This window comes from Brachycentrus maculatus, unplaced genomic scaffold (assembly GCF_059751285.1).
Source record: "Brachycentrus maculatus isolate JH-2025_06_01 unplaced genomic scaffold, ASM5975128v1 h1tg000037l, whole genome shotgun sequence".
Lineage (NCBI taxonomy): Eukaryota > Metazoa > Arthropoda > Insecta > Trichoptera > Brachycentridae > Brachycentrus > Brachycentrus maculatus.
In genome coordinates, this window is record NW_028280791.1 from 661,965 (window position 1) to 682,552 (window position 20,588).

General features: G+C 31.7%; 2 protein-coding genes across 2 annotated transcripts; one reads left to right on the forward strand and one right to left on the reverse strand.

Annotated features, from left to right (window-relative positions):
• LOC148312624 (synaptic vesicle glycoprotein 2B-like) lies at positions 1-10,919 on the reverse strand. Its single transcript, XM_088275975.1, has 9 exons — positions 10,300-10,919; positions 9,650-9,811; positions 7,400-7,562; positions 4,779-4,900; positions 3,072-3,316; positions 1,455-1,600; positions 1,188-1,326; positions 434-729; positions 1-136 (listed from the first exon to the last, which is right to left on the reverse strand). Exons 1-9 carry the CDS (start codon positions 10,376-10,378, stop codon positions 1-3), a joined length of 1,488 nt encoding a protein of 495 aa, XP_088132101.1. The 5' UTR covers positions 10,379-10,919.
• Positions 10,920-11,584: 665 nt separating this feature from the next.
• Positions 11,585-20,389, forward strand: LOC148312625 (synaptic vesicle glycoprotein 2B-like). Its single transcript, XM_088275700.1, has 10 exons — positions 11,585-11,717; positions 13,380-13,541; positions 14,765-14,927; positions 15,028-15,149; positions 16,172-16,416; positions 16,969-17,129; positions 17,662-17,806; positions 18,203-18,492; positions 19,237-19,364; positions 20,206-20,389. Exons 1-10 carry the CDS (start codon positions 11,669-11,671, stop codon positions 20,295-20,297), a joined length of 1,557 nt encoding a protein of 518 aa, XP_088131826.1. The 5' UTR covers positions 11,585-11,668; the 3' UTR covers positions 20,298-20,389.
• The last annotated feature ends 199 nt before the right edge of the window (positions 20,390-20,588 follow it).

The following is a 20,588-nucleotide window of genomic DNA, read 5'->3' on the forward strand; positions in this document are numbered from 1 at the left end:
CTACGTACTTATCAAGAGGCTTCCAAATATGAAAAATGCACTAGGACAGCTTACTTCTATCAGATATCCAATCAAAACGCTACCAATTACAGATCCCAATCTGCCAAACATGAGAGAAAGGCAAACTGCCATCGCCCTGTAAAAAATAAGGTTTACAATTCAGTTTACTGCAGCATATTTAAAAAAAATCATTTCCTGCAAAAAATACATATAATATCATAAAATAAATTAAGAAATTTATCTCAATAATGACAAAAGAATAAAATCTTTAAAATGCTAAGAAAACATTATCTTAAATATGTAATTGTCAATACAGACCTCTCAAGAATACCTAAAAATTTAACCCATGTCCTAAAATGAGCAATGGAAATCACTCATCGAGAATACTATGTATGTGACTTATGTATGTAAGTAATATTTTTTTTTAACTTACCTTAAATGCGTTGGAAATATCTCAACTACAACGGCGTTCATCATTGAAATGCAGCAACCTATTAGCTGGAAAAGGCCCAGAAGAAATAGGGACATGCTGTGGTTGGTGCACCAAAACACAGCATAGGCTGATAATCCGGATAGCAATGGAACTGTCACCAAGATGTTGTGTTTCCCCAAGGTGTTCACCACGAATCCGGACAAAATCAAGAACGGCGCTAAAACTCCCCTTATAATGATCGTCCGTAGATATGTACCAGTGTGAACTGTATCCATGCATTGAGGGATGCTGTGTACCTTAAAACAATATAAACATAACACACCTTTCTTAAATTTATCGATAATGCTTATCTCAGCCTCGCATTCTTTCCATATTTCACCATTCGAACACTATCATAGTTCGTCATTCGTCTCAGGGATCGCATTTCGACTGCATTCAGTCTACTTTATCCTTCTTTTGCTAACTCCTTTACAACTCTCAACTCATCCTTCGATAATGATTATCCCAGCCTTACATTCTTTCCTTGTTTCACCATTCGACCATAAATCATTCATCGTTTGCCTCTCATTCCCAATACATTTTTAATTGATTTTATTCGAATAATTATTCGAATAATTCAACCAAATAATTATCATAATTATACTCGTATATATCGAATAATTTATTTTTCCCTAAGCATTATCGATTTTATTTCGAATAATTTGATCATGGATGCTAAGAAACCTACTTATAATATTGTATATTTTATTCTTACAAATGAATTGTTGATCGCCGGTGATGGAATGCCATTTCTTGATGAAATAATTTCACAAACGGTTCCCGCGGATCCAGCGTGCTCTTCATTTATTACACGGTTAAATATTTCTGGTAACCATATATAAAATCCATTAGCGCTGTAAAATATAACATGTAATCGAATAACAAAAATATCTAAATCCAACTAAGAGAAAAGTTATTGATTGTATTGCACTTAAAATTATAGATATGTTAAATAATTATGAAATATAAAATGATAGTTTACCAAGCAAAGACAATGAGTTGAACGAAACAAATGAGAACCATATACGGGAGCATTGGCTTTTTGAACAACGGTACAGTTTGATTCCACATCGATCTCCACATTGAAACATTTTCTTCAGTCTTATCCAGGATTTCCAATTCTATATTCTAGGAAATTAAATATTACAAACAATCTAACATAATGTTCATATAACTAGATAAATAGGTCCAATCTGATTCGATTCCAGGTTATTTCTTTTTAAATGAAAAGCATTATTGAAGTTTAAATATAAAAATAAAATATTTCCATGTTACCACTTTTTGGGTTTATCGATGTTAACAAGACTAGTTTCGAGAACAATAGGTGTTTTCATCAACAGGTGAAAATACGAACTTGTGTTTTGGCCTCTTCAGTTTGTATTTTCTCATATTATATCAGTTTGTGGTTTGGTACAAGTGTTTTATTTTTCAATTTAAATCAAGTTATTTTATTAAAATTAAACATTTGAATAATCCACTTTATCGAGTTTTATTTTTATTTACGACTAGTTTCGAAAACGACAATTGATTTCATCTTCAGGTACAAATTAAAGTTTTAATTTGTACCAGAAGATGAAAACAATTGTCGTTTTCGAAACTAGTCGTAAATAAATATGAAACTCGATTAAGTGGATTATTCAAGTGTTTAATTTTAATAAAATAATCATGTCGTTCCACAAAGTTCAAGTTCAAAATCAATAAATAATTAAATCAAGTTGTTCCACAAAGTAAATGCCAAATCAATAAATAATATAACTTTTTTTCATGACACAATTCATTAATTTTTTTATTATTATTATTCGAGCACGCAATTTTTTTTTCGCAAATGCTGGATTATATCCACGTAAGAATTATTTATATCTAGATTTTTTTATTGATATCTCAACATTAATGAAGAAATATTTTGAGATGGCAATGGTTAATAATACACAGTGTAGGAAGTAATCACTCAGACCTGCCAATGATAGGTCGTAAACTCTGTAAATATAATAATATATAATAAAACCCTTATCCGCACCCCAATGGTGCATAGGGCACTGCGTCATATAAACGCAGTGTTATCTTGATCGTTTACACATGAAGGAAAGGTGATCAGCCCTCCGCTTCAGGTACCAGTCCAGGGTAATATTGAATAAATATGACAGTGAAAAAATCACTAATATTTATTTTACCTCCCTTGGGAATCGAACCCGGGACCTCCAGAACGGTAGCCGAGCGTGCTGACCATTACACTACGGAGACGGACTGTAAATACCCAGACTTTTATAATGTCCATATGTCACCCAAATAACTGAAGTGAAAATATATATATATATATATATATATATATATATATATATATATATATATATATATATATATATATATATATATATATATATATATATATATATATATATATATATATATATATATATATATATACATATATATAAATATATATATATATATATATATACATATATATAAATATATATATATATATATATATATATATATATATATATATATATATATATATATATATATATATATATATATATATATATATATATATATATATATATATATATATATATATATATATATTTATACTTACCGCAAACGGATTATCGTCTTTCCCTGTATTCCATGAATACATGGATCTTAGGACTGTTTTTGCTTCATCAGTCCTCCCCGCATGTGCCAAAAACTTTGGACTCTCTGGAGCAATGATCATTATACAGGAACACAGGAAGTATGGTATTGTTAGTACTGCTATTAGAAGTCTCCAGGGCTTATAAACGATGCCCAAAATATCGACGGGGATTCGGAAATCCGTGATTTGCGTCAGCCAAGCCAAAGCTGTAACGAAAAAATCGTTTCATTAATTGATTCGTGGTATCTATCCGTTTTTAAGTCACTTTGTGGTAATGTCTATCTATTTATTTACAAACAGTTTAAGCAAATAAAAATCTATCAGCGGAAGCTAAACTGGCAGTACACAATGGAGTTCTGGTTCCAACCCTTATGTATGGAAGCGAAGCATGGAGTTGGCAAAAGAAGGATGAAAGCAGACTGAATGCAGTCGAAATGCGATCCCTCAGACGAATGTGTGGCAAAACGATGTTTGATAGATGTTCGAATGATGAAATAAGGAAAAAATGTAAGGCTGAGATAAGCATTATCGATAAAATTAAGAAAGGTGTGTTGAGATGGTTTGGACATGTGGAGCGTATGAGTGAAGAAAGAACGGTTAAACAAATTTATGGAGCGAATGTAGTTGGAAAAAGAAGCAGAGGACGACCGAGGAAAACTTGGCACAATCAGGTATGTCAAATACTTGAAAGAGGCCGGGTCAGGAGTCGTAATAATCCTCGGGTATGTATGAGGAGATGCATGAATGTAGAAGAGGCAAAGAATGTTTGCAAAGACAGAGTGGTGTGGCGTTCGATTCTCTCTGCCTACCCCTGCGGGGAAGCGGCGTGATGGTTAGTTAGTTAGTTAGTTCACCCTTATCAAATGATGCGGATTGCATCTAAACACGTGTTGCAATATATTATAAGAAATAGTGGTATTTACTAAGTAAAACTTAAATTAAAAACTAAAATGAAAACTTTGCTATTATTTTTAACTAGCGTGGAAAGTCATCTACATCTCGTTTCAATTACATTCAATCTTTAAAAAAATGTAGGGTTCATTTCACTGATCATCTTTTTAATGGGGTTTAATTAGATGGTTATCGTTCTGTCGTCTGAAAATTATCGCGATTTTGCCTCATTCCCCCGTGTTTGGTCGTTCTAAAAATTCTCATTTTTTATCACACTCTTGGGATAATTTGGGATAGGTGTGTGCTGTGACACAACTCCTAATTAAAGTACATTTTGTTTTATGACGTCAGTCTACGTATTATTTGAACAGGCCATGTACATAATATTCGTGCAACTCTCAAATTTAGTCTTACATGCGGTATTTAATAATAAGGGGAAATTCATCAAAACACGAGTCACAATGCATTAAATATTTTATGGTACTATAAGATGACTTTTGAATCAATGAATTTTTTTATGCCATCTAAAAAAACACAATTAAAATGGTCTCTTGAGTCTCATTATAAACCTTAATAGCGAAACGTTAAAAAATCACACGACTTTAAATGAGTCAAATTATTCTATATAGACTTTTTTTATTTCGTGCAGTTACAAAGAAAAGTTTTAAATAATTTTAAACTTTTTAATTAAAAATAATGTAAGTAGCACTCTATAAAGAATATGTGAAAGTTTTGTTTGATTAGAATGAAAATTAAAAATCTATGTAGTAAACAAACCGGGTAATAAGACAACTCCGACACTGATGAAGGATGACCCGATTATGACCATCCGGTCCCTTTGACTCGGTTTGTTGAACTCGCTTAGATAAACGTAAGCAACGGCCGATGGACCAGCGGCGCTGGAAGGAAATATTTTTCAAAAAAAAAGATACAGAAAGGAAAAATAAAAATGTGAATATGGATATACCTCGCATAGTACGGTTCTTGGAATACTCTGTATTCGGACTGCTTGATATCCCAACTCTTAGTGGATTTTTTTTATAAACCATACTCCCTATTATTCTAGTCACATTTGAACTGTTCAGAAATACGGTGTTTATCCCTCAGTTACGTATTTGTGAAAAACACAATGATTTACTCATTACAATGATTAAAGAAAACACTTGTTTTTTACTATTATACCCGTTGTTTTTTGCTAATAGTTTAATTGTGTTTAATTCACAATTATAATTTGAGTTACTGAGGGGGATATTAATTAGTCTATTTAATAATGAATGGAAACTGGCCATTTTATGTGAAATGGGATGAATGGAATCAGCTGGAATGACTGTGTCAGTACGTGTAGGTTTACGATATATACTAAAATCTAATTTATTATTTATAACTTTAATCGATAAATCAAGAAAATTTAGGGTATTATCGTCATTTTTTCCATAGTAAATTTAATATTATTATGTTATGTGTTGATGTGGGTAAGGAATGAATCTAATTGTCTATCAGTGTAAGTTTAACTTCTGAAACATGTAGTCTATAATAAAACTCAAGTGTTAAAAAACAAGTGTTTTTTTAATCATTGTAACATTTCTTACCACAAATTTAATGCCGAAACAATAAATAAAATATTTATTCATTACATATATAATAAAAAAATCGAGGTAGGTATTTCAGAAAACTTCTAATCATGATATACAATATTTTCAATCAATGGATTGCTCACTTATTTATTACTTATATACTTATATCATTCATGATTACATCTAAATGTACCTTAAGACAAGTCAAATGAGCCGCACACTTACCCAATAATACATACATATATTCATTATATTATAATTCCAACAAATTTTATTATGTTCCAATAAATAAGATAAATAAAAAATAAAATAAAATAAAAAATAATAATAATAGTTCAGTACACATGGCGTCATATTAAAATAGTAACAACATATTCATAAATTAACAAGGTCGAGATGAACATTAGTATTATTAACTGATCCACAAGAAGAACCTTGTAAGACGTTGAAGATAACAAGGAAGACAACGTTTGAAGGTTAAATTGTAAGAAGACACTTTTACTCTTGGCTTTACATTTGTGAAAGAAAAACGCATACAGTATGCAACTCAATAGATACCATCGTGATATTATTTTACTCTAAAATCCTTGAGACAAAAACAACAGTGAGATTAATGGCATACTTAGCCGTGAAAAACTACTGAATGATTTATCATAAGGTTAACTGTATTTAAAAAAAATAACATTTGATCTGGTATGGCCAGTCCAGTATTTTTTTAAAAGTAAACAATAATATGGTTACAGAAATTACTGCAAAGCAAATCAAAGCTATCACCAAAAAATACTTATATATTTTTTTAAATCTTAGATATGATAAACTTTACTTCTTGTTACCCTTATCCCCACCTATTTGTGCATAGGACACTTCATTATATCGAAGCAGTGTTATCTTGATCGTTGATTACATGAAGGCATGGCTATCAATCCTGCATCTCGGGTACCAGTCCAGGGTAATACTAAATTGAAGTGAAACATAACTCATATTTTGTTTGACCCCCCCTGAGAAACGAACTCGGAATTTCGAACCTCTAAGTCAATATTCAAACACTCTTACCACTGTACTACGGAGATGGTCGATACTTGACATAGTTGTAAATTAAGAATAACGCAATTCAAAAGAATATGAATGCATATAAATATGGCCTGCCGACAGTCACAGAATGCCATGTAATTATTATGAGAAAGCAGAACCCAAATAGTTCTACAAAAAATTATTAAGTGTTCGAATCATAACTATACCATATCGCTCACTCCATTCAATAACGTCATATATCAAAATGTATCAATATTCAGTTGTGCATGTTATTGGAATGCCAAGAAAATGTACTATATCCCAGCAAAAGCGGCATATTTTAAACTTAATATTTACCCGCTGTACCTACTACTTTCTGCTCTGTAGGGCAGAAAATATTGTTTTTGTATTTTGAAGAAAAGGTATTGTTTAATTATTTTTTTTAAATACTAAATATTTTTCAAATGGAAAAAAACATTCAAGTTTTACCTTAAAAGATCTGTTACACAATAAAAAGTTCTTTAAGTGGCTTGATATTTATTTTTAATACATTTCATTATATTTTTAAACTTTAAAAACGATCTCCTGAAAAATCAAGTTTTTTTAATTTATGACGTTGTTGAGAGGGGTGAGCGATATGTACTTGTCTTTAGAGATCTCTGCGTTTCATTTCTAAAAGCCTATAACATGCGCTTAAGCGACCATCGGGTAAGATTTTTAAATATTCAAATTATATTTATATGACGGAGTAAACCACATGTATGCAAAGTAAAAACAAAAAAGGAGTACATGAACTTTTGAATTTCAACTCACAATATTGCGGAGATAAACCTCACAATGGCAAAGGATAGAAGATCGGGACATAGACTGGATACGACAGAAAAGAAAGCTCCCAATATCATCGAAAACATAATGACAGGCTTCCTTCCTCTAGTGTCTGCCAACCAACCCCATAGATGGGACGTTACTATATTACCTGAAAATAATTTGATTTATTTTTAATAAAAGCAACAAAAAAATATAATTTCTTTGTTATGACAACATTTTTCTACCGCAGATGAAAAAAAAAAAAAAAATATATATATATATATATATATATATATATATATATATATATATATATATATATATATATATATATATATATATATATATATATATATATATATATATATATATATATATATATAAAATTTTAATGAATATGTACCAGCATATGATTTTTTTAAGCACTCGTGATTTTTTTCCATTACACTAATAAAACTCATTTAGTGTTTATTTTTTTTAAGTAATCAACATGTCATTCCACAATGTTAATGCCAAATCAATAAATAATATGTACATTATTGATGTACATATTATTTATTTATTCGGAATATTATTTATTTATTCGGATGAGGATGATTGGACCAGGAATTATTTTGAAACGGTCTGGTTTGAACCAATTTGTATCCAATCTACTTCAAAAAATTGAAGGTTTAAGCCAAAAACCCTGATCTTCTTGGTCTATTGTGCTGTTCTATTTAGACCGGATTGGAAAAGCGCGTAAGACGGGTATTTGGATGCCGCACTAGCTATCTGCCACTAACAAAGAAGATGCGCTTGAACACATGTTGTTTATTATCACGACAAGCGTTTTTTGGCAAAATTCGTTATAGGGAAGAAAAATGGATACTTAATGATAATATAAGGCAAAAACCAAAGGCTTTCCAAAATTTAACACCTATTCTGCACTGCATTATATGTATATAAACGGTGTAATATATTTCGTTAAATACATACATGACGGAAAGGTGATCAGCTCTATGCTTCCGATACCGTCCAGGGTAATATAAAATAAATATTAAAGCTAAAAATCACACTATTTAACCACTGGGAATCAAACCTAGGACCTCCAGCGCGGTAACCAAACGTGCTGACCATTCGCTATGTAGGCAGACAAAAAAATACCTTATACAAAAGTAATGATATCGTAGATTAAAAGATATTTTTAATTGTTGAACGATAATCGTGAAAACAAAGCAATTTACATTTCACATTCAGAAGCCATTTTTTGTTATTGTTTTAGAGTTCGACAATATTAAAATACAAACAAAACAGTCTCAATTTTCGAGGTAAACTAGTAACGCCTGTCGTGTTCCATAGAAAAAATGCGATTACTGTAATTATTATGATATTGGACTAGAGAAGATTGGGGTAAACCGATCACGACATATTTTAAGAAAGTATTTGCGAGGCTTGACTTGACGCTGTACCAAACGGACCAAAGATCTTACTTATCCTTGTGAATGAGCTGAACTACCGATTAATTAATGATCACGTTGATTTGATTAGTAGAAATAATACAATTTTGAATATAAAGGGTGTTTCAAGTGAGACAAATCGTCTATCGATTGAACACAAAAGAAGATGAAGATGTCATTTATCTGGGTTGAGTGAACACGTTATACACTTGTGTAACGTTCACCATTCTGTCCATTATCGAATATCCATTAATTTTTAAAAGATGTACATACATATGTACTGTTGTTGGATACCTTTCTTATGTTACTTGTAATTTTGATAGATGTGTTTTTAATTTTTATTTTCTTTTAACCAAATACTTTTTGTAACAGATAATTCCGCACCCGCACCCGTATTGATGCAGTGTTATCTTCATTGTTACTTACATGAAGGCAAGGTAATCACTCCTGCGCTTCAGGGTCTAGTCCAGGGTAATATTAAATAAATAGAAAATTGAGTGAAAATAAATATTAGTAAGTGTAAAATCATTAATATTTATTTTCACCCCCCTTGGGAATCGAACCCGGTACCTCCAGCACGGTAGCTTAATTTTAACCATTACACCACGGAGGTGGACAAATCCATTGCTGTAATAGTATTTAATTATTTCTTTATATTGTGCATGTAAAAGCCTTTTAGACGTATTTACCAATAAATAAATACAAATAAATATATAAACATTCTACCCAGGTGACCGTTCTGCCCCCGTTCTCCTACAGTAATAAAGTTTCCATATTTATTTACATAGTAATTACTATATGTACACCAGTAGGTACTTGCCAATGAAAGGTATCGCTCCGAGCCATCCTTTGAGCGTTACATTCAGTTGAAGGTCACACTGAGCAGCTGGTATGAAGTATCCTGTCCCTAGAGCCTCAAATATCATGCCAATTAAAACAAATCCCGTGAGGACAAGGATCCCAATGTTGTACTTCCCAAAACCTTAAACAATCAAAATATCAAATATCAAAATCAAACACTGATTTTTCGAGTCTACTAAATTGTATTTTATTGTTAAAAACACATAAAAATTATATTTGTGACAATTTTAACGTTATTACATTTTTAAACTAATGTGCAGATTACATAAATGAACTATAGCTATACAATTCTAGGTACTTAAGTTACAGTTTTAACATGTGTAATAAAAATAAGGCGTACATAACAAGGCGAAACAATTGTCACAAATATGATTTTTATGTATTTTCAACAATAAAATACAATTTAGTAGACTCAAACATTTAATATATAAATAAAAATGGAGTTTTACAAACTAAACGCCAAATCTGTAAATAAAAATACCGATAATACCTCATTTATTATGTTATGTATCATTAAAATAATTTTTTTATTGAATGAATTTTCATAAGATTGAGATTTACGTCATGCAAAATAATATAAATATAATTTTTTTTACAAAAATACCGTACCAGTCAATAGAAGACACTCATCTATAGAAATAATCTTTCTGCTAGATTTTTGTTCTGATGGGGTATTATTTCCAATCATTGTGATATTTATATAAGAAAAAATATCTATTTGACTGTTAATATTTTGTTACAAAACTTTCTCTATAATGTATTATTTGAATCATTTTAGTAGTGTGTACACATATTATACACATGTATTATTTTCAAATCAGAAATCAATTCAGAAATAAATGCACTTAATCACATCACATTTGCTCTTCATTCAGTATTATTTTTTTTAATTCAAAATATATACTCAATTTATGAAATTTTTGACGTGAGCACCATAAATAAGACCACTATAATGCACAAAATAATAAAATTTACACTTGATAAACGGAAATTATGTTTCATAACAACAAAAAATCCCGAATCTGCGTAATATTTCTCAAGGAAATAAATAAGTAAACAAATTATTTAAAGTCAAAAAATTTGTTTGTGGCCGTCGTTTATTGTTACAAATAACACGATAATTACACATTATTTTGAAATGATTTATCGCAAATGCAAACGAAGCTATTTTGCATTTGAATTTATTTCCATAACTCAAATTACGCGAGCAGTATAAATATTAGTTCCTCTCTCGCGTATAACTAGCAACTAAACTGTGTGATAATAATTCTTATACCAGTACTTGGATATTTTAATACCCATGTACTCTGAACACGTTTTCTCAATACTGAAATAAGTTATTTGAAAAAAATGTTCCGGATTCCATTACCATGACATGTAGTTCTTATAATTTAAAACAGCGTTTTGCATTTTTCTTCTTCTTCTTACCCTCAACCGCAACCAATGATGCATAGGGACTCACTTAATGCTCTTTTTGCTGCGGTTGCTGATCCTGTTCTGAGAATTTCGTGCTAGAAGCGGGGAATTGATGGAAGTGGAAACTTTTTGTACCGATTTTAAGGGCATTGGTTACAACTTACCAAAAATACGCAATCCAATATGTCGTCAACATGATAAAATGCTGCTTTTGATTAACGATTTTCTCAAATGATCAATCAAATCATTGATATTTTTGATTTTCATAAATGCAAATAGTAATTTAAAAATCCCTTTATATGTTGAATTCGAGTTGGTTGTATCACATCTGGTATTCTTCGTCAGCGATTATATGTATGTTACATAATAAATTTCTCACTTACTTGCTTACCTAATTAAGAACTGGAATGAATAATTTCTGTTTCAGTTTTTCCAAAAAGGAATGGTATTAAAATCCGTATTTTAAATGTCAATATGTCTTTAGTAGGAACCACTATTAAGATGTTACTTATATTGATAAATATCTATAGATAAATAATAATAATAATAATTAATAATTGTTATGGATACAAGAAGAATTCTTAAATTCGACGAAGCGATGTCGCGCACCGGTAAGTATTCAAACAAATAATCGAGTTTGCATAACAAAATAAATTGTTAAACTTTCAAACACTCCGTATACAAGCGATGCACGTGTACTTCTTTTATGGTTTCAGGTACCTAAACCTCTGGGTATTTAAAGGGCTTATGACCAGCCTATGCTGATTGAGTGATTTTCGTAACTCCTATATCGCTCACGTATATAAAAAAACAACAATTATATTTAACTACGTCATATAAGAAAAAAACTCGATTTTTCAGGAGATCGTTTTTAAAGTTTAAAAATATAATACAATGTATTAAAAATAAATATCAAGCCACTTTATGAACTTTTTACTGTGCAACAGATTTTTTTAGGTAAAACCTGAATGTTTTTTCTCCATTCGAAAAATATTTAGTATATTTAAAAAAATAATTAAACATTACCTTTTCTTCAAAATGCAAAAACAACAATTTCTGCCCTGTAGCGGGTAAATATTCAGTTAAAAATATGCCGCTTTTGCTGGGATATAGTACATTTTTTGGGCATTCCGAAAACATGCACAACTGAAAATTGACGATTTTTTTTATATTTGACGTTGTTGAAAGAGTGAGCGATATATATTGAACAATCTCATAACACAGCATATAGGTTCACAACAGCCATCAATGTTGGATTGAGGAAAGCTTTTATTTAGAGTTCCTCTTATTCCCTTTTATTTATATACATGATCCGAACTCCCGATTATTTTCACATACTGGGAAACGCCCGAAATCGAGTTTTTTTTACGTAGCTTATAATTTGACCAGTTATTTTTATTTACAACATTATGAGTGTGTCCAAATACTTGTTCACATATCTGGATTTTCTCCACTTATTACAGATATTTTTAAATTTTGACATCTCAACGAAGATAAAGAAAAATGTGAAAATCTGGGTATTATGACCCATCTAGACTGGTAACTTGATCACTTTACACACTAGCAACATTCACTATTCAATTCATGTCGACAATGTCCACGATCTTCACATACTTTTGAAAATAATGAATGGGGCAAGTCATAAGTATGACTTGAAAATGATCATCCGAAAAGCGTTGTAAGTGCTTTGCTGAAAGGTGTATTCCTGTGTGAGAGTAACTCTTAAATGCATGCTTGTAAGGATTGTTTTATCAAATAGTTGTTTGACTGCCATGAGTTGTAATTTGTTGAATATTTCCTATATGAGAATCCGTTTTATTTATAAACTATATTTACAACATTTGTAAATAAATTGTCTGGTCAAATTATAAGCTTAAATAATAAAAATGAAAATGGTATTTTCTGGCGTTTCTCATGTGTGTGATTATAATCCAGGATTCGGACCTCACATACTAATATAAGAGTTTCTGCTTAATAAAAAGCTTCTTTACATCTCACCAATAGATGTCTCTAGATAAGTTCTAGTGATTCAAGAACAAGGTTTCTAAATTGGTTCATATATACAGAACTTTCAAGAATTTGAGTAGTGTGGTTGTCAATAATGGGTAGAATTGGTGAATGTTACACGTGTGCAAAGTGATCACTTAAACCAGCCTATGACGGTCGTCAGCCCCGTAAATGCCCAGACTTCCATATTCTTCTTCATCTTTGATGAGATGTCGAAAAATAATGTAAACTATATTCATTAATACCTGTTTATGTTTCTTTTACAGGATTCGGTTGCTACAATATTGTTATAACATTACTTAGTGGATTCATAGTACTGGGGCTAGTTCTAGAAACTATTGGAATAAGCTTTATAATACCCGCGGCACAATGTGACTTAAATATAAGTCTGACGCAAAAAGGTTGCATCGGATCTATCCCATTTCTAGGTATTTTATTATGTTATTTTAAAAATCTCATGTTTTATACTAAACCATGTTAATTAGAATCAAAGCGCAGTACGCCCTTGCAACCTTGTAAATTATAGATTTGTGAACAAGAATTTGAACGCACCCAAAATGTTAGATAAATCAAAACGTTATCAGAATTCCTTTGAAGTGGTATCATTTATTATTTTTTTTTTTCATACTTTAAGCCGAACATAGCGCTTATTTAAACCGATTTGTATTTTTGTGCTACAAATATTCAAAGCCCTACTGTGCGTCTACCACAGATAAGTTGTTATCTATGGGTCTTACTCTTGCTCACATTTTTTTTCGTAATGTGAATTGAACATGGTGTTTATTTTATACACTTTGTGTTTTGGTGTTGCAAATATTCAAAGCTCTACTGTGCATCTACCATACATAAGTACATACCATAACATACCATCGGTCTTACTGTTGTATACATTTTTTTTTCATACTATAAGTTGAACATAGTGTTTATTTAAAGCGATTTGTATTTTTGTGCTACAAATATTCAAAGCCCTACTGTGCATATACCGCAGATAAGTTATTATCCATGGGTCTTAATCTTGCTCACATTTTTTTTCGTACTGTAAATCGAACATAGTGTTTATTTTATCCACTTTGTGTTTTTGTGTTACAAATATTCAAAGCTCTACTGTGCATCTACCATACATAAGTACATACCATAACATACCATCGGTCTTACTGTTGTATACTTTTTTTTTTCATACTATAAGTTGAACATAGTGTTTATTTAAAGCGATTTGTATTTTTGTGCTACAAATATTCAAAGCCCTACTGTGCATATACCGCAGATAAGTTATTATCCATGGGTCTTACTCTTGCATACATTTTTTTTCATACTGTAAGTTGAAGATTGTGTTTATATTAACCATTTTGTGTTTTTGTGTTACAAATATTCAAAGCCTTACTGTGCATATACCGCAGATAAGTTATTATCCATGGGTCTTACTCTTGCATACATTTTTTTCATACTGTAAGTTGAAGATGGTGTTTATACTAACCACTTTGAATTTTTGTGTTACAAATATTCAAAACTCTACTTTGCATCTACCAAACATAGGTTATTATGATAGGTCTTACTCAAAATGATCAATGTAGATTTTAAATTGTAGAGTACAATCTGTAGATTTAGTTTATATCATATTTTGAATAAATAAGACTGGTATTGATAATTTCAGGATTGCTTCTCGCTTCTATATTTTGGGGATACTTCGCGGATACAAAGGGACGAAAGAAAGTTCTCATGTTTACCATGACCCTGAGCTCAGTTGTATCCATGCTGTCCAGTTTATCTTATAACTTGGCCATGTTTGCAATCATGAGATTCATATCGGCCACGCTGTAAGAGTATTCAGATTTTTTTCATGCAATGAGTGATTTAATTTCTCAATTGTGGATAGTGATATTTATCGTTTGTGAAAATGTTTTTTTGTTCCCGAAGAATGGCAGCCACTAACGTATGCATATTTCCATACTTTGGCGAATTCACACCCAAAAAATATATGGACCCCATGATGTCTGTCCTTTCTTCCCTTGTGGTTTTTAGTCAGGCGATTGGAGCACGTACGTACCTTGTATCGTAATTAAAATCCTAAAAGAACATGGAAGTCTGAGTACTTACAGGATACCTGTCACGCGTACAACATTCACCATGATTGACATCCATAATGGTTAAAAATTTGGAACCCACACATATGTATATATCATATAATTGCCACAATCTATGGTTCACTTGGGTAAGTTTTTTTAAAATTTATCAGAGACCTTTTTTCTAGATCTATTGCCTATCAAATGATTGCCCAGACTTCCATATTCTTCTTGATTTATGTTGATATATTAATATAAATAAAGATAAATATTTTTAAACACATCATTCTTCATTCGCACAAATCGCATGTCTGATAAACAGAAAAAACATATTGGTTAGAAGATACTTCTTAGAAATCAGCCTGCCAATGTACATACATATGTACCTACTCGTACATTCTGTATAAGAAGTTAAATTTTATATATTTTTTTAAGCATGTGATATTTTTAGAAGAAAGCACTAACTAGTCATAATAAACAAAAAAAACTAAGTTCCTCGTAATAATAATTTTTGTTATAAAAAATCAGACAATAGAGTTGAAACCGTAAACACCAAATGTAGAGATCCTCAATAAAAAGTTACATTTCAAATATATTGCACGAAAAATCCTTCAAATGCAAGTCTGTTCTCTTTACTGTATTCTATCGAAATCTTAATTAACATTACGACAAAACGTAACAAATCCTGTGTTTAACCAATATGAAATCATTAAATCGCACCAAAACATAGCAATTTTACAAGCTAGAATTCCTGATTAAAATCATTTACATATAATTAAAATGTAACGCTTTGGTGAGGACCTCCACAAATCATACAGACATTTCTTGATGTATAAGTATGTATATCCTATCTTTACCCTTTGTGGTAGATTTTTAAACTAAATGTATAATATTATTCAATACACAACACCCTTTTTCGATGTTTTTCAGTATTTTTTCAGTGAATTCTTAACGAAAACTTATTATTCAATACAATACCCTTTTTCGATGGTTTTCAGTGATAGCATGGAGAGTACTATCGCTAGATTTCAACATACCACTAGATTATCTTGGGATCACTTTCCGTCCGTGGAGACTGATGATAATCTGCTTCGCCTTCCCATTCCTCCTGGGCTCTTTGAGCTTGCTTGCAGCTCCAGAAAGCCCGAAGTACCTCATGGTACACGGCAAAACCAACGAAGCTCTTGTCATACTTAAAAATATGTATCGAGTAAACACTAGGAGAGATTCAAGCACATTTTTGGTAAGCTTATTTAACGATCAAGTTGAATCTAAAGTTACGTTAAAGTTTTTAATTAATGTTTTACTTAGTAAATAATAATAATAATAATAATTAAACCCTTATCCGCACCCCAATGGTGCATAGGGCACTGCCTAATACAAACGCAGTGTTATCTTGATCGTTTACACATAATTGATTCGGCAGTCACTTTGTGGTAAAATCTATCCATTTTTAGTTAATGCTTTACTTACTAAATACCAATGGTATTTAATAATGGTTAATTTTGGTATTTAATCCCAGGGGGGGTAAAATAAATATAAGTGATTTTTTCACTGTACTATTTATTCAATATTAATCTGACCTGGTACCTGAAGCGGAGGGCTGATCCCCTTTCCTTCGTGTGTTAACGATCAAGATAACACTGCATTTATATGATACAGTGCCCTATGCACCATTGAGGTGCGGATAAGGATTTGAAGAATATTGCTGTACATAGTGCTGTTTTATCAATAATTTTTATTTCCAATTTTATTATTATTGTTAAAATTGATTAGATACGCTTTTAAATTATAGGTAGACAAGATAGAATTAGATGAAATGGACCATTTGGGCATGAAAGTTGATGGAGAGTCACCTTTCAGATCTCTCTGGAAGCAAACCGCCCCTCTGTTTGAATATCCGCATTTCAAATACTTTCTGTTATTCGCCGGTTTAAATTTTGGAGTATATGCGAGGTATTTTTCTACATGGTGGCGCAAAATGAATCACCCTATCGAAAAATATTATAATTTTTGCAAATGGCGTCGTACCTTAATCATATTTGACATTTGTGAAGTAGACAGACGTTTTTTTTTGACGTTTACAGACAGATTCAGGTGGCGCGAAATTTTCTTTTTTTTTATTAACTTTTATGCTAAATAAAAAATAAAAATTTAAATTATGGAAATCTTTATTTGGACTTTTTTTTAAAAAGTGAAAAAGATAAAATTCGTCAAGTGGCTGCCACCAGTATTGATACATATTTGTGCCCGTTTTATCAATATGTTTGTATACTGCAGCTGTGGGTTCACAAATATCAAACATGATTGACGTACGACGCCATTTGCAAGAATTATGACATCTTCCGATAGGGTCATTCATTTTGTGCCACCTGTACTATTTTTTATGCTTATTTTTTATAATTGTGAATCTGAAACTGGAATATCACGGATTATACTTACGTAATAACGATTTGTAACTGTGACTATTTTTCTTTTTTTTTTCAAGCACGACATCTTTCATGCTGTGGCTGCCTGATATTTTAAATAAGTTTCGCGTAGGACTTGAATCGGCAGATTCCAGTGATAAGCTATTTTGTGAACTATTGGACGTTGCAAAAATCACCACTCAGCAAAAAATGGCCAATAGTTCAGTAAGCTACATTTTTTATTGTTGGTATTTAATTTGTGAAAAAGAAATTTCTGGGATAAAATTTAACCATCGTTACTTTAACTATACTTATATTACATCGTTACTTTATATTAGAGTGAAAAAATCACATTTATATGACCTCCCCCTGGGAATCGAACCCGGGACCTCCAGAACGGTAGCCGAGCGTGCTGACTATAACACAACGGAGGCTGACAAATTTACACATATAAATCGATGCATGTGTAAAGAATTACACGTACACGTCCAAAAATGTAAAAAAAAAATATTACAAAAAAATGTCTCTTACTGTGTTTTAAGTTTGGACAGCCGAGCTGATCAGTAGTGAGGAAAAATGGTCAGAGTAGAAAGGGTTAATAAGGAGAATGCTCTTTTCTAGTCCTCGGATGCTTGCGACGACACCTTCCACTCCAGCACCTACCCAATGCTAGTCACCGTGAACTGCATAGTCGGGGTGTGCAACGTCATCCTGGCGATCTCCATGACCTGGGTTCGCAAGAAGGTCGCCCTGGTGGCCACCATAGCGATGGGCTCCGGAGCCGGGCTGTCCGTTCTGTGGATCAGGAACCCGTGGGTGTCAGGAAGCTGCTTCATCGCGTTCCAGTGCACTGGTATCGTGAGAGGAATTCTCTTGGCCTATGGGGTGGAGATGTTTCCTACGAACTATAGGTTGGGTATCATTTTATCCTTTAACCCTAGAATACTAAGCTATCGTAAAAATTACAATGGCAAAATTCCACATACCACTATTTCTTGAAATCTCTTGTTACGTGTGTTTCGATGCATTCCGCATCACGGTGTTTGAAAAAGATTTTAAGAATCTGTAGTATTTACCAAGTAAAACATAAATTAAATATGGCACTATACCAAATTATTTATTAATAACCTTTTAGCTGTTAGCTGGTTGTATATATTACTTAAGTAACTGGATTTCAGGTTTCAGTAAATATTATTCAAGATCGCTGATCAAATCACTGGCCTACGTATTTTTAGACCCAGAGATGCATCGATTCACTGATTGACTGTTTCTCTGATTCATTGATTCAATGATTTACTGGTTCACTGATTCACTAATCACTGATTTACTGATTTACTGTTACATTAATTCATGGATTCATTGATACACTGACACACTGATTTATTAATTAATTTACTACATTTTGAGTGTGTCCAAATACTGGTTCACAAAATCTGGATTATCTATAATTACAGGAGTTATTTTCATAATATTTTTTGACATTTCATCAAAGATGAAGAAGAATATGGAAGTCTGGGCATTTACGGGGCTGACGTAAATGCCCAGACTTCCATATTCTTCTTAATCTTTGATAAGATGTCAAAAAATAACATTAATTAATTGATTGGATCCTGTATTATGTGATTGCAATCACACTTATATTTGATTGTTTTCAGAGCTATGGCAATATGTTTGCTGCTGGTGGTTGGCCGCATAGGAGTAGTGACAGGAACTAATATAATTGGGAACATCATGGAGAGATACTGTCCGGCCAACTTCATTACCTTTGGACTGATTCTATCAGGTAATATTTATTCAAAACAATGTTTCGAGTCACACAGAAACTCTTGTCCAATATCAAGGTTCGAAAGATTTCGTATCTGGGTCACGTATTTCGTGCAGAGAAATATTACATTCTGTAAATTATAATGATGAGGAGATTGGAAGGACTATGAGGAGCTGGCAGAAAGCGAACATCGTGACTTTCAAACATTCGCAACTGGACCGGGATGAGAGAAGTGGAGTTGTTCCGGATGGCGCAGGACCGCGAATCTTTGCCATAGTGATCGCCAACGTTGAGGGGACTTTACAAGACATACAAAGAAGAAGAATGTTTCGAGTATTTTATTTTTTAGAAGAAAACACTAACTATTCATTATTTTTTTGACAAATTAACGTAGATGAAGATGAATATGGAAAACTGGGCATTTTCTTTCATCTGACCAATAGATGTCTTTAGTGAAATTCTATTTAAAAAAATGTATTAAAAAGAACTCCACCCACAAGACACACAAGGTGGCTTGGTGGGTTTCTGCAAAAAAAATATATATATAAAAATTGTGATTTCAATAAATGTATACAAATAAAAAATAATAAAAAAAAATAAAATAAATAAAATTTTAATAATATGAAGAGAAGTTCCAAGAATTTGAATAGCGTGGTAGTCAATTATGGGTAGAATTGGTGAATGTTACACGTGTGTAAAGTGATCACTTAAACCCGCCAATGCGGATACAACCCGCATTGGCGGGTTTAAGTGAAGCCCCGTAAATGCCCAGACTTCCATATTCTTCATCATCTATGTAGAGAAGTGAAAAAAATTACGTAAAAAAACATGTTTTATTATTTCATATGATATTTTTCAGTGTGCCTCATATTCTGCCTATTTCTGCCCGGAAAACCTCAACATCTCACCAATCTGGAATTACGCCACAGATCCAGAATATCCATCACGTAAAATTTATATTTCATATTTGTATGGATAAAAAAAAACCTGTTTATACTTACCGAACTGTATTTTGAAGTGCTGACATAATTAATTTATTTTGTAGTGAAATAAATCAAACTTAAAATAATTTTATTTATTACTAGCTGTACCCAAATTCCCGTTGAATTGAATTGAATTGAAAAGAAAGAAAATTCAAAATCCACATTTCTATTATTTATGTTTAATTTCACACCCGCTTGTAATATATCTTGTGTAACATAACTTAATACCCGCTTCTGGGTGTTATAACGGAGTACAGCT